Source organism: Eretmochelys imbricata, chromosome 2 (assembly GCF_965152235.1).
Source record: "Eretmochelys imbricata isolate rEreImb1 chromosome 2, rEreImb1.hap1, whole genome shotgun sequence".
Taxonomy (NCBI): domain Eukaryota; kingdom Metazoa; phylum Chordata; order Testudines; family Cheloniidae; genus Eretmochelys; species Eretmochelys imbricata.
The window spans coordinates 64,079,619-64,104,682 of NC_135573.1; the positions used below are offsets into that span (position 1 = coordinate 64,079,619).

Here is a 25,064-nt window from a genome sequence, read left to right on the forward strand (position 1 = left end):
TGTTGACGTCTTTGTCAAGACTCCCATTTACTGCTACTAGGCCAGGATTTCACCCCTAGTCTTTATACCTGTTTGTAAAGTGCCCAGAACATTCTGGAAACAAAATAATAATGATGGCAAGTAATAATAAGCTGTTGCCACTTGTGCTGAAGCTAAAATTGGCATATAGAATCTAAACTAAGCTTTTTAAAGCTTCACAATGACCAGGACAATGTGGGGGAATCCAAAACAGCATCCACAACATACAAAAGATGGACCCTAAAAATCCCCTGAAGACTACTATGCCACAGCTTTGCCATGATTAATTGATGGGTGATCCCTCGATTCAAGGATGATCTGTACCATGGATTTACATATGAGCCCCGAGATGACCAATCCAGATGGTATTTTTATCCGATTCTGGAACCACAAATCCACCCATAGTAAGTACAGACATTGCTTCAATGCTGATGACATTGGCTTCAGCGAGGATGCTGTTGTTAGTGCGGCGATCTTGCCACTTGATGCGAAGGATCTTCCAGAGGCATAGTTGGTTATACCTCTCCAAACTCGAGGTGCTGTTGATAGGTCACCCAGGTTTCACATTCATAGAGAAGTGTTGGAACCTCAATAGTCTTGTATGCCTGAATCTCAGTGTCCTGGTGTAGGTCACTGTCCGTGTTGGAGCAATTTCCCAAAGGAAGCACTTGTGCACTGGATCCTGTGCTGGATCTCACTGTCGATTTTTGAGGTTCCATCTCAAGGCCATTACAGAGAACCGTGGCAGTCATCTGATCATGGAGAAGCCCTAGGACCTTAATACATTTTGGGGGGCAGCCATATCTGGCCAGCACCTTCCACAGGGCTTTGCCATTGACAGAGTCAAAGGCCTTTGTCAAATCGATAAAAGCCATGTACAGGTCCTGATTTTGCTCCCTGATTTCCTGGATTTGTTGGGCAGTGAAGATCATGTTGTCCCGCAGGATAGTCTAAAACCACACTGAGATTCCGGCAATATTTCCTCAGCAAGGGGAAGTAATTAGTTTAAGAGGACATGGGCAAGAATTTTCCCTGCTGTAGATAGCAAGACAACGCTAATAATTTCCACACTCTGACTTATCTTCTTTCTTAAAGATTGTAACAATGTCAGCATTTCTCAAGTCTTCTGGAATCTTCTCATTATACCAGATATGAAGAAAAAGTTTGTGGAGCTTCCCTACCAGTTCTTCGCCTCCAAACTTGTAGACTTCAGCTTTTATGCTATCTGGCCCTGCTGCCTTGTTGTTCTTACTTTGCAAAATGGCTCGTGTTACTTTTTCAAGGGTGGGGGGGGTCAACAAGAGATTCTCTTTCATGTCGTTGAGCTATAGACTCGATAGTGGCATCAGAGACAGCTAACTCACGGTTCAAAAGTAGCTCAAAATGTTCCTTCCATCTGGCTTTGATGGTTTCACTGTCCTTAAAATATGTTGACCTGTCTTGGGCTCAGAGTGGTGTGGGTCCATGGGAGCATGGGCGGTAAATGGCCCTTATTGCCTGAAAGAAACTCTTCATGTCATGTTTATCAGCATAAAGCTCAATCTCCTTGGCCTTTTCTTGCCACCACTTATTTTTGATGTCACAGATTTTCCTTTGGGCTTCAGCCTTGAGTTGCTTGTATGACTCTTTCTTCTGCTGATGTGATATGTTGTTTGCCACATGCAATGAGGTTTTCTTTTCTGGTCAAGCAGGCCGGAGCTTTCAAATGAATATACAGTAATGGCCAAATTCTCAGAAATGAAAAAGGAGGAAAGAAAGTGTGTGTGTGTGGGGGGGGGGGTCAATGTAAAAAGTCTTATTGACTTCAATGAGGCCAAGATTTCACCCTACCTGCCCAGAATAGGTGTGGGCAAGTTTTATCAAATGTTCCCCTTACTAAGAAGTTGTACCACAGCTACTGATTCTGGCTAAGTGCCATTCAAGGGGAAACTATCATCTCAAAATTATTTTAGAAAATAGCTCTTTGAGGGTTTCCTTAACAGATTTTCCAATTACAACCAATATAAAAACATTAATTATTAATCCTGTGGTTTCAAAAATGTTTAGTTAACCAGCCTATTATTGAACACAAAGGAAAGAAATTAATGACACTGGAGATATTCAAGTCTAAATTCTGATTTTAATAATTTTCCTCACACACATACTGATTCTTCCGCTGGCAATGTGTGTATTAACCCCTTTCCTGCTGAGTGGAAATACCCTTTACCCTCCTCATGTGCTAGATTTTCTGTGGAATGTGGGTGGGGGGGCACAGCTGTTCAGAACTGCCCCCTTAAATACTAAAACATTAAATATTTAAAAACATTCTTAAATATTTATTTGTAATAAACTGCCCTTCACCATAACCAAAAATGTGGGTGAAAATGCCACATTTTTCTCTTTTTGAAAAAGCAGGCAAAAATATTGGCTCAAAACCCTGCTATCCTTGCTTATGAAAATAGTTTTTACTTATGTGAATTATCCAGTGGCATCTTGGTGGCAGTACTCACATGAGGAAGTGTTTAAAGGCTCAGGACCATGAAATTCTGCTATTTCCTCCATTAGTCTGAATTGTTTCACCTGTCCCTGGGATGGGATAAATTCTGTTGTCTTTAACAGCTCCAGATGTGCCATTTGCACATGGGATCACTCATTAGAGTGCTTATCTACAATCCCTGGGCTGGACTCTGGAATCCTTCTGTGCAATCAGTACAGGTACTGCATATAGTTTTTCATGCGGAGGTATCGCAAGATCTGTTAGCTTGCAGCAGCTGCCCATATAGCAATAAAAGTGTACATTACTGGTTTCTTGGTGCATGTCTCCAGTGGGTGACAATTTCTCCTGCTGCAGTAGTACTTCAAGCAGAAACTGCTGCTTTCCCCTGCTAAGGATTGATGAGGAGGAACACAGCAGAGTGTGGGAGATAGGTAGAAGATGATGGGGCTAAAGTAATGGGCTCAAGTCATTGTCAGACATACAGCAAAAATAAGCTTTTTACCATGCTGGAGAGAAAATATTGAATTTATCCTAACTAAAATAACCAAAGTTTTAAAGGATCTGATCCTGCTACCCTTATTCACAGTAACTATTACCCTGTGCTGCGAGGAGTCAAATTTAGTAAGACTAGCAGAAGCTGGCACAAAATATTAAAGTAAGAGAGCCTTTCATGTCTAAACACATCGTCTTATCTCTCCTCTTATCTTTCTATATTCTGCCCTTTCTGCTGTCTTTCCTTCTTTTAGTGTGTTAATTTTCTGTTATCATTCAAGCATTTCGTAATTACTTCCCAAAGCAATGTAATACAGGTCCATAATAAACATATCTTTATAATATATAATTAATTTTAGATCTATCCAATAGTTAATATTTGCACAGTTTGCACTTACTTCCTGCCTGCGTTTAGTTAGGCTTACATTCTTCAAAACAGAATACAATTTCATTTAAAATAAAATAGGGTTTGCTGTATAACTGGTGGACAACAGTAGAAAAGCATACCCATCATGATTAAAAGGGAATGTTACAGACTCCTTTTAAAGGGTAGCTCTTGCTCATTAATATGCTGGGAGAAGTAGCAATGAATATGGAACAGAGCCTATCTAGGAATCTAAGGTATTTAATATCTGAGCATCTCACAATTGTTAATATATCTATACCCCCAACACTGCTATGAGGTAAGGAAATATTTTATTATTAATATTTTAACAGATGGGACACAGTGTGAGGGTGACTTGTCCAAGGTCACCTGTGAGTCTGTGGTAGATCAGAAAGTTTAATCCAGGTATTTTAAGTCCCAGAGTAGTGCTCTAATCACTGGACAACACTTCCTCTCCCACTAACAGGGCCTTTTATTTCTGGTCTGTTTTTCATGATGTACCAGTACAAAAAACTCTTTGGTGATGTACTTGAAGCCAAATTCTGCCATCAGCAGTTTTGTGTAAGCAACTCTTAGAGTCCATGGGATTTGCCCATAAGTGTCTGAAGGAAGAATTTGATCCTTAATATCTTTGGGAAAATTCACAACTGGATTCCCAGATGGACGATTTATTTTCCTCCATGTTCCATCAGACTGATTTACATATTGATCAATATCTGATGGAGCACGGGAAATAATATAGAGCCAGTAAATACCAGTAAGTGAATGATCCAATAATCAAGTCCACCTTTCACAGGGTAAAGAACAGGAAGAGACACCGACAAAGAAACCATACAGTGTGAGATTAGTTTTTCAAGCTATGCACATCTCGTGTCTGAAAAATTTTAGTAGGTGTATATATAGTGGTGTATATATATATATATATATATATATATATATATATATGTATATATATATATATGCTGCTGATCAAAGCACTTCTGTAAAGAACCTCTCATGCTATTCAAGCAGAGAATTATTTTTGTGAAAGCAGCAAAGACAGTGGACAAAATTCTTCTCCCAATTTGGCCCATGTAGTTTATAACTTGCATGGAGAAAAAGACTCAAGAAAGCATGAATTCTTGAACAAGGCTACACAAGTCTGGCATCTCTGTAATGCATACTGTCCACACTGATGGCTTAATCCTGCTTCCACTGAAGTTGATCGGAGTTTTCCCATCGACTTCACTGAGACCCAAAGTAAAAATGCATTTTTCCTCATTTATATAAAAAAATGCATCATTTGCATTTGAAAACACCAATAAAATGAGTGAGTTTTATTTTATTTGCTGATACTCCCACAGTTAACAAGAATGTGGGAGGCAGGGAACTAAGGTGCCTCTTTGCGATTTCTTCTGTTGTTTTATCCTATCGCTGTAGGATGTATTGGTTCCAGCTCTGAACTGCAGATTTGGCTTACAGTGCTCTTGTTTCCTGCTGAAAGATTAAGAATGCATATATAATATTTCTCCTGACACTTCTGGAAAGGTCTTCAGATAATGATTCCATATACCTGCAGGTTTCTAGCCTTCTGCATAAGAGTGTTAAATGCAAAGAATTATGTTAATACAGAGTTATAGTTGAGACTTTAAACAGGCCAGCAATAGGGAATGCAAAATATGTCTCTTGCAGCAACTTAAACACAGTTCATTTATACATTAAAAAAACCCAAACCCTACATTAAGATCTAACGCCCACTGAAGTTAATGGGAGTCTTTCTACTTCAATGTGTTTTGGATGGGACCCTGAAAGAACAGTGGTAATGTTTCTAAGTGAAGCACTGAAACATTTGGTAATGCTAGAATTTGCCCACATTGTGCATAGTATTATGCTGCAATCTTTAATCACATGATCATACATTATTTTTGCTAAGTATCCTGTCACATTGAGTGCACAGGGTGGCCAGGCTCTGGGAATGAATAAAGATTGTGTAATGAATGAGGCTGTTGTCTTTAGGACCCCTGCTCTATTCACTGTGGAAGTTGGAAGATGTGTAGAGAATAAGATGGGAAGAGAAAGGATGGGTCCTGTAGTTAAAGCACTGGACTGAAACCCAGGAAATGCATCTGGCATGTTTTAAATGGTAACTGTAACATTGCACGTAATTCCTCTTTTATTTCAAGAATAAAATCTGTGTAAAAACTAAAAAATAGAAAATGAACGATCACACAATCCAATAAATACACTTTGCACACCAGGTTAAATTGTGCACCTCTGTGTAACACTGAGTAAATCAGCCTCACACTGAACATCTCCACAAGAGATGTGGGAATGGAATGCTCACGTGATCTGCTGCTGATATGATTGCCTGTGGGCTGAAACAATGGCCACGGCTATTGCTCAAAACATACACACACACACACACACACGGATTTGGTGAATGTAACTGTGATTCCACTGACAATGCCTCCCATTCCTTTACTGTCATCCCTCTGTGCAGTATAGAGAACTGCCATGGAGAACTACTTTACAGGATGCAGGCATTGCTTGGCTACTCTACATGGCCTTTATGCAGAAAGTCATGACTACAGAAACAGAACCATGGCAATTCCGTTGCATCTTGGGCCTCTGCACTCCCAGGAGTGCAAACATGAGAGGAGGTAGAAAGGGAAGAGAGATTAGTCCCTACAGGAGTGTGTTTGAATGAGAAATCATTGAAATCAGTGCAACTCTATTTGTTTCAATCCACAGTGGTCCCGCTATACTCCTGCCACATCATCTAGTATTTGATTAAAAATTCAGTGGCAAGCTTATAAGATGTGATTTTTGGAAACCTACATTCATTTCTAAACCAAGTTTCTTCAAAAAATGTGAATGACGCTGATCACTGAGGGCCAGATCCAAATCTGAAGTTTTTAAAATAACAGGCCAGATCCTAGGCTGGTGTAAATCAGCTCCACTGAAGTCAAACTATTTGCATCAGCTGGGGAGCGAGCCCAAAATGAGGTCTGAGTTAACCAGGCACAGACAAAGCATTTGATAAAGCTCTTAACTGTCCAGTTATTGCATGCTCAGTCAGCTCAAACCACCAAGCGTAACGTTACCAAACCTTTCACAGGAAAATCCATCTTTTTCATGTTTTTTCCCAGCACAACGGCTAATTCTTCTGAAAACTTGAAAGCACTAAACAAGAAAGGATCATAAAAGAGGAGTGATGGACTTGTGGTTTAGACGTGAGACTCAGAGTCACAAGAGTGAGGGTCTATTCCTGGCTTGGGCACAGACTTACTTTGTGACTTTTGGCAAGGCCCCTTCAGCATCCTCATCTGCAAAACTAGAATTAAAATACCTCATTACCTCATAAGGGCAGTAATTCCTTAACATTTGCTGTCGATGTAAGTCTCTGTATACGTGCAAAACATGCTGGCTCAACCATCATCCTAGTATTTCTAATGCAACCCTATAATAATGTTCAGAGACATGCACTGAAATATAGTTTAAAAAAAGACAGTATTTTACAGACATTGTGTTCAAATGTCTGAGGTATTTCTAAGAAAATCAATATGTATCTTTCTCTGTATGCTCTGAAGGGAGTGTGTGTAATTTTTGAGATTTGAAATGCCTTTGCTCCAAAGAGATAAAGTGACAACAGAATAAGGCTTGCGAGTGTCTTTTATCATGGAAGGGTTAATAGGAATATGGATAATAGGAAGACACTTTTAGTCTAGCAAAAATGCCAGCATGTTAATAATAGATGACCAGCTCTAGTCAGCATGATGTGGGAATCTGTGAAACATTACAAAGCGTAAGTCTCATATTAGTGAACTGCTAGGTAGTAGCATTGATGGAGTCAGTGTGTGTAAAAGAAATCTTCCCTTGAGGATGGCTCTATGTGCATATTCTCAACCACAACACTTTTTTAGATCAGAAAAAGAGTACTAATTTTTTGCAGGCTTCCTAATGGTTCAATGACTTCATCTAATGGTCCCCTCTAATAGTTCTAGCACTTACAAAGCCCATTCAAAGGCACAGCTACAGCAGTTACAGCGTGATCTAACAAGGTATTGAGGGCCTCCTGGAAGGTAATATGTACCCTTAATTCCCACTGTTCTCAGTGGGAGCTGAGGCTACTCAGTGCTTTTAAGGAGATGCTTAGCATCTTGCAGAATAAGGCATTTAGACCACTGATATTTCATACACTCTAAGGCCAAGAGAGACTATCCCCTTAGACAATGAAAATAATGTATGGCCTTGTCTCTGAGAAGGAAAACTATTGCTTATGAATGGTCTGCCTTGGATATTACTCGGATTCACTGTCAGATGTGCTTTTTTCGCTTGTAAAAAGAGCACGTGCAAAAATCAAAGACCCATCTTCCAAGCGGATAGAATTTCTTTCTGTTATTGCAATAAGAGTTCTGTAACATCTTAATTCCAGTTATCAAAAACTAAAGTAATCAGATACGATGAAGGAGGTAATATACCAAACTGTACCGTGAAGATCCAAGTTCTTTTTATACAGTCAAAGAAGTCCTTAAATCCATCGTGGCATTGGCTGGGGGGGGGAGGGGGAGGAGGAGAAAGTCTTCATTCTCTTTAAATGGTCCCCACTCTACATTGTGGAGAGTCAACTTTAGCATTTTTGCAGTGAAAACTTTTCATTGACCCACACATCATGACCCACAAAAAATAACTGAGTCCTGTCTTTTGTGAGGACTCTGCCCCATGAACACATCTGGCATGAAAATTCTTTGTGGCATGGGAATCCTCAGACAAAATCATTCTTTAGCAAGGGGGTGAGGAGCATGTTTTGGTCAGCACCAGCCTCCTGCTGCAGGAGAAGTGGAGCACCGTAGCTTGCGCTGGGGTCTACTCAGATCTGTCAACATGTGGAAAAGTTTATGAGGGCAATTTTCCAAATACATTGGGTGCGTGGGGGCCACTAAAATTCACCTCATGCCAAGGCTTTGTTACACATTGCAGTGAAATATTAACAGACGTGTGTGTTTGTGTGTGTGTCTATGGTATGTGTGTCTATATGTAGAGAGAGACACACACACGTATATATAAACACCTTACAAACATTAAGTAATTAAAAACCCATACATATTTTTGCATATGTACATTTGCACTCCCAAGTACCATAAGTACACAGACAAAAATCAACTGTTTGCCCATGGATAGGCACCTATACTCTCATGTGGGTCAGACCCCCAATTTATGGTAGTTGAACACACAAACAAAAGCACACAGAGAAGAAAAATGGCCCTGAGGCTAACTGCTTGCACTAGAAAGACTTGAGTTCAGCTCCCAGATTTTGCATGTGAACTCAAGCAAGTTACTTAATGTCTCTGTGCTTCCTCTGACCCACCTTCTGTGTTCTGTGTTAGACTGTAAGCTCTTTGGGGCAGAGTCTGTCTCTTACTATCCGTATGTACAGAGCCTAGCACGGAAGGTTAGTTGTACTATAATGCAAATGATTTTTTTAAAAGTAAAACCACTTTCTTGTGATCAGAAGTTACGCCGGCTGCGCAGCAGATGAATCAGCTTGGAGGAAACCTGTGGTGGCCCTCACAATGCATAGGTGGCACGTCCCTCAGCAGCATGTGTGGCACATCCCTCAGCTTTTTCAACTTGGTCTTTAGTTCTCTCAAAAAACTGAGGTACTGGTGGCCCTGGGTTTCACTGCTCATACAGGAACTTTATGAAACTTAGAGGAACTGTGAATCCATAGATAAGATCAGTGACATACTTTCAAATGTATGGATCAATTTTCATTTGCACGGTTATCTACACAGAAAAAAGGCCTAGAAACTTTGGTTTTAAATTAAATCTGAGATTAACTGTGACAGTTCTAGAGTCCCCAAAGCCTATAGAAAACAGATCTTCAATTTTTAATGTAAGTGAACATCATATACAGCCTGTGCATAACAATACTACATCCTGTGCGTAGAAACTTTCAGTGATACAAAAAGGAGATGAAATTATTTCAACCCAGCTTTCCCCTGATTCTTCCATTTGATCTTTAATTCACTTAAGCAACCAAGAGAGGTTACGTTCACTAGAACTCTCATACCATTGTGCAGCGCGTGTCCATGATCCAGGTCGTCTTTGCAAGCTCAGTAGGCTGGGGAAGCAAAGAATCAGACTTTGATCCACAGATGTGCAGAGCTATGTTATGAAATAGCAGGAGATGTTGGATGCCTTGATGTCTAAGGGTTTGATCATATTAATCCAATTTAAAGTGAGTTTGGCACTTTGTGGTGACTTCTAACACAACAGAATCAGCTCCAGCTTTCATCAAATCACTATGATGAAATTATATATTAATGATACAACTTAAAGCCATTCAAGACATCCATGACTAAATTTAAAATACTTCAATACACTTCAAGTCATTTGTGATGATGAAGTTTAAATTGAGAATACTTTCATTTTTATTTACAAAGTCTCATCACAAATGCAGTTTTTGACGGAGAAACCCTTTCAATTCCATTTCACTGTTGAAAGAGCTACTGTGAGAATGGCATTACAGAGCATAACATTATTAGTTCATTCATCCAGCATCAGTCATTATCTATCACATTTATGTTCTAGTTTTTTTTAAACAAAATCCTATTAGTCACTCTCTCTTTTTAGTGTACTGGTGCCTACAATACATGAGGAGCCAAATTCAGCCTTAAATTAGACTATGCACAATACAACTAATTTCCGTGGGATTACAGCAGATGTAAACCACAGCAAATTGCAACCCAGTGCTACACACACTTTTTTTTTCCCCCAGAGACCAAGAAAAAATATTTGATGTGTATTGGAGCATTATTAAAGGTGTTTCCGATGCACCTGTGTGTTACGTTATAGAAGAGAAGTTAGGGAAATTCTCAAGTGGAATCCTAGGCCTGACATTCTGAAAACCTATGCTGGTTCTCAACCAGGATGTAGTGCTCAATTCTCAGTTTTTGAATTGTTGTTTTTTGTTTTTTTAAAGCCACAGGAATTTTAATCTTCATTTGTGTAATTAAAACATATGTTAAAACTATACACAGTATTTATTGTTCTACTGCATGTACCTACCAATTCCTTTATAATTATCATCAAGCCCTACATTAACCCTACATTATGCTACATAATTTTCAAGTAGGAGACACTTGCAGAAGAAAACAGTGTAGTGATGGGACAGCTGCTCAGTTGGAATAAGGGAACTGTGAGCAGGAATAGCTGGGGGAATGGGGAGAGCCTCCGATCAGCTGGGTGATTAGCAGCTGTGAGTAACAACCAATAATCTTGTCTTGAGTGCTGTGGAAAGGGTCTGAAGCCAAAAGAAGGGAAAGAGAGCAGGGCCTGGAGCTTGACAAGGGGTAGGTAGGAGGAGCTTTCACAACCAAGCACTTGGCTCAGGGAAAAGAGAAGGGAAAAGAGAAGCAGAAGGGTTCTAAGCTAGAATAGCATAGAATCAAGTATTTCATGACAGTTAATATCTGGAACCAGGAATTTGCTATGGGAGGAAAGGAAGACTGAGCTAGGGCAGCAGTCAGGGAGGTTTGCCAACAAGATAGTCCATTGGGAGATAGCAGGAAGTTTAAGCAGCAGGGTAGACTGTGAGATTTGGGCCATTTATGGGGAATGGGAAAGAATTAATGCACTTGTTATTGTATGTGCATACTATAGTGATGGGCGCCCTAAAAATGAATAGATGGTCACAGAGAAGTCAATTAGTCTTCAGTAGCTCAGTGGACTTTAATGAGGACTCTACTCTCTGCTTCTGAGAGTAAAGTGGGTTAATCTGGGTTAGAACACTTTGGAGATTTCCATGATGTAAATAATTCAGGCAGTCTGTGGGAGTAGCAAGGCTTCTGACACAGTTAAAATCCTCTAAACACTCCTACCTTGACAGTGTCTACCTAATTCAGTAAAAAGAATAAATATTAAATAACAAAACTTTTCAGTTCACTGTGCAGGAATAAGGAAGATTTTAGCAGCAAGAATAAATAGCCCTCCCCCCAAAAGGCTATTTAGGTTGCATTGAGAGGGTGTGTAGGATAAAACTAGGCTTTGAGGGATTACATTATCATCTGTAAATATCACTAAATGTCAATTTCATAGCATACACACAAACCCATGACAAAATATTTCCATTGATGATAACTGAAATTTGGAGATAGGCAAAGTAAGAAAAATTATGCCTGAGAACTTAATAGACCCAAAATCCAGCGATTTAGACTTTTGTAGTAAGCTTGTTACAAATTGACCAACAAATGCATTTACTGACTGAAGGCTATTTACTTTGTATATTTTGACATGCGATGTTGACAATTTGTGCTTTAACAGTTATAAAACTAACTTTTTGAATCTCAGTGTCCATTGCTATTAAATAATTGTCTGAAACCCCTCCCCACAGAGTTTCCCACTACTATAAACATTTAAATACATAAAAATATCTGTGTTTAAAAATAAATGTTGATATTATCCATTCAAGTTATTTTTTAAAAATAAAAATTGAATTCTACCAAGCCTTGATAAAGCCTGTACATTTCTGTGATATTATCTCTGTAGTATAATTTATGTTGTTGCCCAGCTTTGGGGTTTTCTTGGAGCAGCAGAAATTGCATTTTTTAACTGACTATTTTCTATGCATGCCTTCTTGGGAAGGTGCAAAAGTCTGATATTTACACTAAATGTTACCAGAATCCCATTTTTAGAAAATGAGGCATAATACAAAAGCCGATATATTCCACAGCTTCGTTCTGAATAAAAATCCATTTAAAAATAAGGGCCTGGTTCTGGATGGCATCTGTAGTGGTGACTTCGCCTGTGTGTGTCAAAACTCTTCACTGAATAGTTCCACAAGGTCCAGTTCGCAGGTATATGCTCTTTTCTATCTAGTCTTTCTTCCTGATTACTATCAGCTACCTTCTACAATGATGACACTTAATTGTACATATATTTCCATGCCTGTAAGAACTTCTCTATGTTCACAATTTCTGGTACTCTTGACCAAATAAAGTTGTGCCTTTGTCTCAACTTCCTTCATGTGAATCCTCTAGTATGACCTTTTAAAAAGAGTAACATCCTTAAGCACAACTAATTGGTTTCCTTTCCTCATTCTTTGCATTTCACAAATTTTCACATTTTACTTCTTTTTATTGGAGCTTTCTGTCGGGGACATTTGTTTGGTAGGCACTGTTTGTTTCAAATCCAAGCAGAAAACCAACTTTTCTGAATATTATGTTTCTGTGCCTTTACTGTTTAGAAAGGTTTTATTGTTCTTTTTACTTGAGCCTAAAGGGATAGACCCATAAGAATGACTTTCTGGGACTTCAGTGGGAGTTTAGAGCATTCAGCAACTCATAAAATCAGGTCCAAAAATCACCAGAGATGCCATTAAAAATACCAGTCTACCACCCATTGAGCCAAGGAAAGGTAATGTACAAGGTATGGATCCACGTGCAGGAAGAAGACAATAGGGGAATATAATAAAAAAAATGAAAAGTCAAAATAAAATCTTTTACTACCTTTTTGTTACCATGGTCTTAAGCACTCTGTACGTTCCAAAGATCAAAGATTTATCCCAGCTCACTACTGCCTACAAACCTGCCAAAAGACACAGATTTATAGTGAAATCACAGAGATTTCATTGATCACAAAAAGGAAAAAAAGACCATAATCACACTAAAAATGGTGATCATGCCACTGGTACTGATTTGTCAAGGAACTGCAGTCCACACATCACATAAACATAAACCTGCTGGCACCCCCTTTGGAAAGGTGTGTGTTAGTCTCTCTTGATAGATGAAGGGAGACAGTTTTATGTGATGTGATTCAGAAAAACTTTCAAGATTCTAAAGTAAGTATTTCCCAAGTGCTGAATATTTCCTGTTGCCTGAATTCTGTTTCCAAGTCAAAGTCTTTCAAATAAAACGATGGGGACAAGGGGAGGGAATGGAAGGGTCTCTTCCTTAACAAAACTGAAAACTAGCTAATAATCCATGTCGTTTCTTCTGTGTGTGTGTGTATGTGTGTGTGTGGTTTGTTTGTTTGCTTGCTTGTTTGTTTATTTTGGGGTGGGTGTTAAACTTAATGTATTGCTTATGAAAGGTGCCAGATTGAGAACCCTGGAAAATAAAGTTCTGTTTTACAAACCAGGTACAACGCAGGCAAAGTAATGCAAACTTCATCACAGCACCCTGCTGATATTCCTGAACAATGGCCTGTGGGAACCACTAGAAAAAAAGATTGCTTTGGTCTTCATGACACCATGGCCTTTTGCTGAGACGAGAACTACCACATCAGACAGGGTGCCAATTAGTGCTAATATGGAACTGTTTTTTTTGATATGGACATTGTATTGAAACACTCATTGCACAGAGGCCATAATGACTTTCAGCAGCAACTAACCTGCACTGAATTTCAATTAGTGACCTAAAGATGAAAGACTCTTTATCCTATTACTGGTCTCCTGAACCATGAAGTCCCTTATTATTATTATTATATATTACTTATCTAGAGCCATAGATGTGCATCACGCTTTGCAATACAGATAAAGACAGATTCCCTGCCCCAAAATGGTTGCAGTCTAGTTTAGTAAATCATTGTAAAATTGAGTGAATTAACTTTAGCTGGTTTTAATACAAATGTACCTAAACAAGATTTGACACAGTGTTTGTGGAATAAAAGAAGACAAAGAAGACAAAATTACCCCAGATAATTGCTATTCTTCTGTAAATTTAGCAGTGAAATTTGACAGAGAGAGAGAGAGAGAGATGTCTTGAAAATTACCATTCCCATTTCAGATTCATTTCCATAGCATCGAACTAGCAGTTTTTAAAAGATTCTAAGGACTTCTTCCACCCTCAATGTAATCTAAATTACTGAATTCTTTAAATATCCTCCTGTGGGAGGTGGGGCTGCCCAATATCGCCCTCTTTCAGGCCACACATGGTACCGCAGGCCCTCCCCACCTTAGTCTGTATGATCTGGATATCTGCTTGGGGCAGGGCAGTCTGTGCCATAAGCTTGGCGTCAGTTTCTAAACCAGTGCTCCCCAAACTGTGGGGAGGAATATTCGGGTGGGGAGACTGCAGTAGGGCCCAGGCCAGCCCCCACAGGGGGCAGGGAAGAAACGCCACCCAGTCCCGCTCTGCCCCCAGCTCTACTCTGGCTCCAGCCCCAGCCCTCCCCAACCCCAGCTGAGGCCCCAGCTTTGGCTCCCAGCCACGGCCTCGATCCCCAAACGTGGCCTGGCTTCCAGCCCTGCTCCCAGCCATGACTCCACTCCTGGCCCCGGCCCCAGTCCTTGCTCTGCTCCTGGCTCCCAGCCCTGCTCCTGGGGGTGGGGGGGCGTAGACAGATTATGTTACAGGTAAGGGGGGGGTGTTTGGAGACCACTGCTCTACAAAATCATGTAATAAAACAGCAATTCAGTATTCAGCTGTCTCTGTTTTAAATCAGGGGTCTTCAAACTGGGGTTGTGACCTCTTAGGGGGTCACAAGATTATTATGTGGGGGTCGCAAACTGTCAGCCTCCACCCCTAAACCCCGCTTCGCCTCTAGTATTTATAATAGTGTTAAATATAAAAAAATATGTTTTTAGTTTATAAGGGGGGGCACACTCAGAAGCTTGCTGTGTGAAAGGGGTCACCAATACAAAAGTTTGAGAGCCACTACTTTAAACAAAGAGGAAAACCCCTTCAAATGCAAGTGCTTAGCCCTGAGAAACACCTCCCCTGTCCCAATCTCACCTGGCCCTGCCCCTAAGCAAAAGCAGGCAAGCCTTCCTAACTGGCCTGCTGGTTCAGTATTTCCTCTTGACCCTGCTAGACCTCTGGCAGACTGTCTTGATGCTCACCCAGCCTGAGTGGATTTTCCTTAGGCAGGGAGTGTCAGTGTGCTGATGCCTCCTCAGCAAGAAGAGGAGATCTGGCAGACCCCATCATACCTCTTAATGAAGAATCCATGGCTATTTATATTGCACCTGAGCAAGATGCCTACCAATATCTGCACCAAAGGCTTGATCCTGCTCCTACTGAAGTCAGTTTTTACTGCTATGGTCTTTTATAGTGCGAGATCAGGATATAAGAACTTTGTGACCTGTTCCATTCCTTATTTACATATGTAATCAAGTAAAGTTTAACTTATTTACGTAAGGAAGTAATATGTAGATTAGAGATGAGCCAAAACCCAAAGCACAGATTAAAAATGTAAAGGTAGTAGACTTCTGATTTCAAATCTTATATCTGAACCTGCCACTACAGTTTGGTACCAGGTCAGACCCAAAAGTAAAAAGGAACCTATGAGCTGGTTCTGGTACAGATGTGGCTGAAATCTCTTTGCAAGATGATATTTAAAGATTTCTAATCTCCTAATCTAATCACCTAATCTCAAAAGTTGTTTTTTGTTTTTTCTATTTTATACCATTACCTCACAAAATCAGCAATTGGACATCATCTAGACAATCCCTGTCCTGATCAGAGTGGAGAATACAAAGCCTGTCCTGATCCCAATACGTATTCACATCCAAGTTCTGAATCCCGAGCCAGATTCTAATTTAGATGTAACAACATAATTCCTATTTTGAATTTCAATTATTTTTATGAGGCGAACCTCTGTAAACCATAGTATCTCAATCCCAAGAATCTGTTGTTTGGGACAGCAGCAGATGTGCAGCAGGTACTGGTATCCTATTGTTTTATTCCCAGAAAATGATAGATCATATGGCCATTAGAGATACCTACATAACTCACTTTCAATTAATTAACTTCTGCTTCCACCCACAATCAAGACTAGATTTTTAAATCTTCTCCTTCATCTCACAGATGTAAAAATAATCATGCTTCTACACAGCAGCCTCTGTGCATCATGAACTTATAATGAAAAGAGAAGGAGTAGCATGCTATGGTGGACTGAACCTGAGACTGGGAGCTTGGCCTTCCCTGCTTCGCCGCTATGTACCCTGACTTGCTGTGTGACTTTTGGAAAGTCACATAGAGGCAATTTTGTAAGAGAGCTCTCTAATTCTCAGTTTGAGAAGGCATCCCCCCAAACATGAGCATATTGGAAAATTTAGTCCCCTACCCACTCTAAGGGTATGTGTATACTGAATTTGTATCTGGGTCCATGTACTTACATATGAGCTTGCTCTTTTCAAGCTCAACTGTAAGCATCCACACAACTTTGGTGTGCACACCTCATTTCCGTCCCATATACAGGCAGGTGCATCCACCCTCGCTGTGTGTTGATACACGTCTGGTGCTGTGGTTTCTGGGGCCATATCCCACCGTTCTTACCACCTTGTTAGCTGTAGCTACTTTAAGGCTCAGTTCCTGGTATACTGTCTCATTTTTGTTATCTGTAAAAGGACATATGTTTATGGAACAAACACTTTCACCCAAAATCAGCCTGACACTAAAACCATCCTGCTCCAGAGGATGTTACAGCTCTTTTGGCTCATGTTACCCCAAACAACTATATCATATTATACTAAACATAAATCTCCTGAAAATCAACCACCAACCACTGGTATCTGAAATAAATTAGATTTAAATAAAAGTACTTTTCATTCTGGGGGGTTAATTTATTATTATTATTTTGCAGTGTGCTCAGAAACTAACATAGTAGGCCATTTGGAAATATGTACATTAATATCTCACAGGGATGTTGTGATTATTGAATGTATGTACAATACACTCAAAATGCAAATGTTAAGCCTTATTTTTAGGAAGGATGAATATTTATGTCCCTGATGACTGACAAGTTACAGAAGCATGATTCTAACAGATGATTTGGACCCCCATCTGTAAAGATTTATGTTTACGCATAACTTTGAGCACATGAATACCTCACTGAACTAAATAGGATTGCTCACATGTTTGAAGTTAAGCATAAGGTCTAGTCAGAAATTTGACAGAATATTTTTCCATTGGAAGATTTTAATTCGTTGAAAGCTAAATGTTTTGAAGAAATGTGTTGATTGACAACATTTCATTTAAAGGAAAAATTGGGGGGAAAAAGCACTTTGCTAAGGTCAAAACAACTTTTCAGAACTTAAAGCTTTGATTTTCCATTTTGAAATTACTTTTAATTTTAATTTGTTTTAATGTTACATAATACACAATTTTAATAAGTCATACTCAGAGAAAAACATTTCGATTTTATCTAAATAAAACATTTCAATCAACCCGAAACAATATTTTTTTCAGAATTTCATTTCACAGGAAATTTCAAAAAATGTTGGTTTTATTTTGTTTTGGAATTTAAAAATAAATTGAAATCACAGCTTTTCCTGCTAAACAAAAAACCCAGTTCCCACCCAGCTCTTTTAAGCATGCATATAAATCTTTTCAGGATAAGGGCCTTAAAACAGAGAATCAGTCTGTCAGCCAAAAGAGTATCTTTTTTGTAGATACTCATATGAGATGTCAGAGCAAATTTGCCAAAGTTACCTTACACCTTCTTCCCTTACTAAAAACAACAGGCCTTTTGATTCTTACAGTCATTACATTTGTCAGTGCTAGGAACCACGCCCTTCCCTGCCCCACTAATATAAAACATACATTCTCAACTTTCTGCTTTACCCATGGACAGATGCTTCATCTCCAGATCAATGGACTGGTGGTTCTTTTACCAGCATCAAATGGTGCAGCAATTTATCGGTTCAAAGGGTTAGTTTATTTCATTTATCACATCACTCAAGTCCTTATGCTGTTATATAATTGTTATATGTCTGTTCTAACATAAGAGTGCACCGAGCCAAAATCAGAAGGTTACATAAAGTGCATTTTAGTACAAGTTATGATTTCCTGCTTTGTAAAGTATACTCAAATGAGATGAAAAAATGTAAATTATTACATCACATGTTATGCATCATTTGCCAGCACCGCTATCGAAATGGTATTATGCATACTAATCAATGGTGAAGTATTATCTTTTAGTCTAATGGATACAGTCTCTTCTCAAAGTGCAAGGATTTACACACGTTACTCCAATTAGCATTAATGGGATTTACAAGCATAAATCTTCTGCATATCAAGAGAAGAATTAGTTTAAGATGACCGAATGAACTCACCAAATAATCACTTAGTTGGAAAATATTAATATGTAGTCACATTTCCATTACAATTATTTAAACTTGTGCTAAACTAACACTGAAATTGATTTGAGAGTATGGTGAGTAGAAAATAAACTATTTTATACCAGCTGCACCATATAATGTTGTACGTCTAAAGCAAGGGCTTTAAATGAACACAGAGCACCAACACCTACAGATTAAATCATAGGCTGAGATTTTCGAAACTGAGATGGGGTGTTAGCCATACACCTTCCATTAATCTTTTCTGCACTGCTTTGAAAATCTGAGCCATGACTTATTATTAGCACTTTTGTTGTGTTTACATATCTATATAATTCTTACCTACCAACATCCCTGCTCCACCGACACACACAATGAATGTAAACTTTAAAACAAAATTAAATGTAAATGTGAATTCCTGAGAGATACATTTTCAAGGCCTCAGAAGGGCTTTAGCTGGGGCACATTAACTTCAATTGGTTTCACACAGCTAACTCTCTGTATAATCCTTTGCCAATTTGCCCCTTCCAGAATTTATTAGTATTCTTTTATTTGCTTTATTTTCTGACCATTTTCATTTTGCAGTGTTTCATGACCTGGTGGCTACACTAGCATTTACAAATTGCTGGCAGTTTCTGTAAAAAGGCTACTGACTTATCTTGTATAGAAAAGGTGATATGTGATTCCTGATGATGCTAATGAGAGTTACAGCACATACTCAAAGATTAATATATCATTGTGATATATTCTCTTGATATATGTACGTAACTCCTGCTATGCACATATTAGGAAGATATATACACCTTAGAGCTCCCAGTATGACATCTTCTGAAATGACATATTACAATTCTAGAGTTAATAAGATCAAAGTGTAAAGTCAAGTCCTCGAAATTGCTCTCCTTACTCTGGGTTCTTCAAAGGGAGTTTTGCTTGAGCAAATACGGGGGCAGCCTCCAACACTGTAAGATGACCCAATTCAGGAAAGCTTGTGCTTAAGTAGCTTCCTGAATCAGGGCCTAATAATGCCCTATTCAATTTGAGGCTCTTTCCAGAACACTTGTGTGACAGGGCACACTGGCCCCACACTGGTCATGCCCCCTCTGCCCTGATGGGCATGCTCCAGCTGGGATATAAAAGGGTACAGCTTGGCTCATTCAGGGCTGACCGCTGAAGAGGGAAGACACATGCTGCAAACTCCAGCCTGGGAGCTGCTGAAGCAATAGATGCTGAGACCCAGGATAATGCCCCAGCTCCTGCAGATGCCCAAGAAGCGATGGAACTGCTGAAAGTCACACAGGCTGAGGAGACTATGGACTTCTGGGACACCAGGACCACTACACAAGGGACAGGGTAGGAAGTAGCTCAGGGGGACTAGGCATTGTACCGAGCGGTGTCAGAGTGTTTCGGGAAGATTCCCTGCTGACCCAGTGGCGAGCATACTTGCCACTGTCAGGGCCCTGAGCTGGGACCCGGTGGAGCAGGGAGGGCCCGGGTCCCCCTACCCAGTCACCACACCCCCACTCCCATCCAAGGTGGCGGCCCACTCCCCAGACTGGCCGCTAGACCAAACAACCCTACTAAAGAGGACCATTATGCTGACTCTGGCCACTGGGCCACACGGCCCTGCTGAACAGGGCAGACCTGTTGACTGACTGGTAGGCCACAAAGCCCTGAGAGAGGGCAGCCATATTGACTTTTACCGCTAGGCCAAGCTATCCTAAGACAAGGGATGGTTGTATAGACTCAGCCGTGGGGCCATCTTTACCCGCACTTTGTCCCAAGAAGGGACGGGGTGCACTTGCCCTCTGACACCTTGCATTATACATATTTATGCAGATTTACATTTTAAGAAATGTACATTTATATGAAACCATATAAGATTAACCGGGGAATGCCTTTGGGGTGTTCATTAGTGTGCATTGTATTGAGTCTATTGCACTTAAGACTGAACTATAGTCAGTACCAAATCTGAAAGGTTATGTGAGCAGTTTGATGTATACATTTTTGTAGATCAAAATGTAGAAATGAAAATAATGACATTTTAAAAATATTTTCTACTGAAATCTCACATGCACACACAACACTCCATGTTTACAAATAATTCTTCTTGAAGATAGTAAGCCATAGTATTTTACCATTAGAGAAAGGATGGTGTATAGACCCCACACAAACACCACGGTCATTCAATGACTGTGGTTCTCTTCCCAATAGCATTTTTCTATATACAAGCATAATGGGCAAAAGTAAGAGGGGAAAATAGATATGATGGGGAAAGGTTGTGAGGGAACCAGCAAAACTGTGCTGAGAAGCCAGCACACATCACAAATGTGGCAAGAATTTTTAGAGGCAGTTAGAACGAAATCCTAAAAGAGATTATGGGCCTGATTCTCCACTATCTTACAACAGTTTTACACTGGCATGACTCCATTTACTTTAATGAAATGCCCCTGGTATCAAATTGGTGTAACACAGTAGAAAAGCAGCTCTAGTCCAAAGGTCTAATTTTGAGCAACTAACTAAAATCAAATATGAGATGCTCCAAAGCTAAGGATTGTGTGAGTGTGACAGACACTCCACTTAGGGATAATACTATCATTTGTATAGAAAGACTTCCAATTCCAAACTTCAGTACATCTACACAATAATAGAAGTGTCCTGTTTGCAAGGGTTCTCAACTTTTTTCTTTCTGAGGCCCCCCAACGTGAGATAAAAACTTCATGGCCCACAACTACTGTTTTTGCTGCATATAAGAGCCAGGGCCAGCATTAGGGGGTAGCAAGCAGGAGTTGCACTAGGTCCCACACCACAGTGGACCCTGTGAAGCTAAGTTGCTCAGACTTTGGCTTCAGCCCCGGGGGGTGGGACTTGGGTCATCAGGCTTCAGCCCCATGTGGTAGGGCTTTGGCTTTCTGCCTTTGACCCAAACAAGTCTAATGCCAACCCTGCTTGGCGGACCCCCTGAAACCTGCTTGTGGGCCCCCAGGGGTCCCCAGACCCCTGGTTGAGAACCACTGCTGTGTTGGGTATCAAATATTTCTGAAATATGTGTTTTATTGGCAATCACCAGGGAGATGTGAGCAGCACAATCCACTTCACAAACAAAGAGAATTGCAAGTTAAGTATTTTCATGAAGATTTTTGGCTGTCTGACTTTTCAGCTGGTGTCTATACGGTTCTTAATCAAAAAAGTCTTGAATTGTTCACATAATGCCTTTCTATTGACCTATTTTGGTTTTCTTTGGTGTGGTCTAACAAGACTTATTGAGAGGATGAACTGTTTCTTGTGTGAAAATTCACTACTTATTTTTTAAAGCATTGTCATCTTTCTATTTTTCTAAAGTTTTCTCAACCCATAGAAATCATTTGTATTTTTCCATTGCTACAAATTAGCAAAACAAGTACTTTGGCTTCTGTAGCACTTAATCTAAACATAGTCCACAGTCAGTAATATGTCTTTCACCTCTCCATAAATGGATGCAAGGTAAAATAAATCTCTCTTAATGATAGTAATGTCTGGGGATGCAGTTTTGTTGGGTATGCTTTATACTCATGACTTCTGTGATGAAACAGATCTAAAATCTCCTGTGGTGACAATTCCTACAAACATAAATTCAACACCACCGCCACTGAGATCATTGTGAGTACGCTGGCTCGAGTCCATGTCTACTAGATTAAATTTTAGGTCTAACACATATTTATACTGCAGTTTTTATTTTTATGTTTTTAATGAAAATAAATTACACTAGAAGCATTCGGCTAGACATGGATTGATCAGTCACTAAAACCTATGGATGTTATAGTAGACTGTACCTAAGGTATGCATTTTTATAAAACAGGAAAGTACAGTAGAAAAATCTATATATTAAAAGTCTACAGTTTGAAAGTTGTTAGATCATTTGATGGGTCTCTTATAAAACATGATACCTTTTTTTGAAAGATTTTATCTGCAGTACTCTACATATTATGATGGCTATTCATACTTTACTTCTTCAGTTTTTATAGCCTCCAAGTAATGTTACAGAATAGTAAATACTGTTATTATAACCTTCATAGCTGTGTTAGTGTTATATTTTTAAAGATGAAGTATCTGATTCTCCTCACACACATCAGTGTAAATCAAAAATAACTCCATAGTAGTCAATAGGTTACAGGAGTGTAAAACAAGTCCAGGGGATCAAGGCCACAGCTTTATAAACAAAGATTGGTTAATATTAAAAGTACAAATTTTGAATACATGAAATCTCTTTCCCTTTTGTTAGTTTATTTTATTCAGGTTTTAACACTGCACCCTCCCCATGGTATTTAAGAATATCTGAATAGGAGACAATACTAATGAACCAATTTACACCAGCTAAAGATTTGACTAATACTTTGAAAATGAATGATGTTCTTAAAGTGAAGTATCAAATATGTTGTGTTTAACAGTCCATTAATAATTCTCATGAAACAGAAGCCTTTTCTAGAGGTTTAGAAGGAAGCTAGGATGACTGCCAAATGATCATATTCTGTAATCACCGGATAGTTTTACTTTACACATACACTTGCACACCCACAGACTGAAGAACCCACACTTATCCAAAGAAATATCATGTGGCAAAAAAGATGGCTCTAATCAGTAGAAAAGAAAAAAATCTTTTAAAATTCTCATGGGATTAGAGACTGACTGTTAAAGGAAGAGCATTATTTTATCACTCAGCTAATGAGCCATACAAGGACTTGTTATTGCTCAGTATAGTTCTGTTCTGACAACACTACTTTGAAACAAATATGCCAACTTTAATACACAAAGAAAACAAGACACATTTTCAATTGTGTCAATTACACATCAGGGTGTATGTAATTGAAATAAAACACTTGGGAGGAAATACCCAGAAGGATGTGCAGATTTTGCCTTTTTAAGCACAAAGAGATTTTTGTACATTCCACAATGGATCTGACACAAAAGAAGATTGGTGGCTCCTGACCTCAGTGAAGTGACTAGAAAATAAACAGCAGAGTCCAATGACAGGTCCCAACAAACATGTCCTAAAAGTGTCATTCTTGTGCTAGGCTATCATATAGAACTTAGTCTCTCGGTGGCTTTCATTTCATATTACGCACACACACACCGGCACCAGAGGACCCCAATGCTGCCTGAACACCTTGATCTTATATTGATCACGAAGCGATTTTAACACAAGGCTGTCAACCTGAGACAATGTGAATGGGTGTGATTTCCAAAAAAATCTGAGTGAGATTTTTAAAATCTAGTTCAAACAGATTGGCTTCGGGGGGGGGAGGAGGGGGCTGAGGAAGAGAGAGACTCGAAATGAATTCAGAAATCCTTCAAGCACGAGACTTGGCCGGCATAGAAAAGCTGTAGCAACCCCCTAGAGACCCGAAAGAGAAACTGGGCAACGTTAAACAGAGCCTGGCCCTGGGATGGGAGCAGATCCCCCCCAACACGAACAGATTTCAAACCAAACACATTTCTTTTAACATAAAAAGTCAAAACTTAACCACAGGGCGCAAGAGTCAGTTGTGCTCCCCGGGTGAGAGCGGGGGATCAGGTGGGGATGGGTCACTCACTCAGAGGTGCCTGGTTAGCGAGCACTCACCAGAGGAACCGAGGAGAGCGCAATGAACCCCCGCACCGCAACAGCCCTAGAGCAGCTGGCAGTGCCCGGTAGCTGAGATCTGCATGCAGGGAGCCCGAGACACAAACGGCTTGGGCATTCCGCCAGCTGCAGCGTGCGGAGGGGCTGGCAGTGCCCTGGGAGTGCTGGGGGAGGACGGGGAGAGGCATCCCGCCAGCTGCAGCGTGCACGGGACCCTCACCCCCAGCGGAGGGGCTGGCAGTGCCCTGGGAGTGCTGGGAGACTGGGGGGAAAGGCATCCCGCCAGCTGCAGCGAGCACGGGAGCCTCACCCCCAGCGGAGGGGCTGGCAGTGCCCTGGGAGTGCTGGGAGACTGGGGGGAGAGGCATCCCGCCAGCTGCAGCGAGCACGGGAGCCTCACCCCCAGCGGAGGGGCTGGCAGTGCCCTGGGAGTGCTGGGAGACTGTGGGGAGGGCGGGGAGAGGCAGCCCGCCAGCTGCAGCGAGCACGGGACCATCAGCCCCACGCTGGCAGTGCCCGGGTGCGGAGCGCGGGTCAGGCACTCACCAGCTGCAGCGCGCAGAGGAAGATGAGCGTGCAGCGCCCGGTGCAGCAGCCCATGGTGGTGGCTGGCGGTGCCCGATCCCTGCTTCTCTCTCTCTCTCCCTCTCCTTCCTTCCGCTAAGGCAGCCCCAGAGGCGACGCTGCGCTCACCGCATCCGGACCGACCCGCTGCCCGGCTTCTTCCCCGCGGGAGGCGCGTCGCTTCCTCGGGATTCTTCCCTCCTTTGTGGCGGGCAGGAGCCGGGCGAGTGGTGTCCGGCGGAGCTCAGCGCCAGCCGGGCGAGCGCAGCATCCGGCGGCGGGCTCTGGCCAGCCACGAGCGGCTGCGGCTGTCGGTGGTCGCGGGTCGGGGACGGCGCGTGCGGAGGGGAGCAGAGCGGTGTGGCTGGGGGCGGGCAGAGGGAGTTTGCGGTGGGGGAGGGGTGTTTGGGGGCTGGGATAATGGGGGGAGCGTCCGGGCGGGGGGGCTGTAGTGTAGTGAGATGCCAGGACGCCGTGGGCTGTGTGACTGGCT

At 40.9% G+C, this 25,064-nt stretch overlaps 1 protein-coding gene across 1 annotated transcript in view; it reads right to left on the reverse strand.

Moving 5' to 3' along the window:
* The window catches only part of NKAIN3 (sodium/potassium transporting ATPase interacting 3), a 492,091-nt gene extending 467,484 nt beyond the window's left edge, over positions 1–24,607 (reverse strand). The window contains exon 1 of the mRNA XM_077808986.1: positions 24,554–24,607. Within this exon, the coding sequence (XP_077665112.1) occupies positions 24,554–24,607 (54 nt within the window). The remainder of the gene's footprint in view (positions 1–24,553) is intronic.
* Between the last annotated feature and the right edge of the window lie 457 nt (positions 24,608–25,064).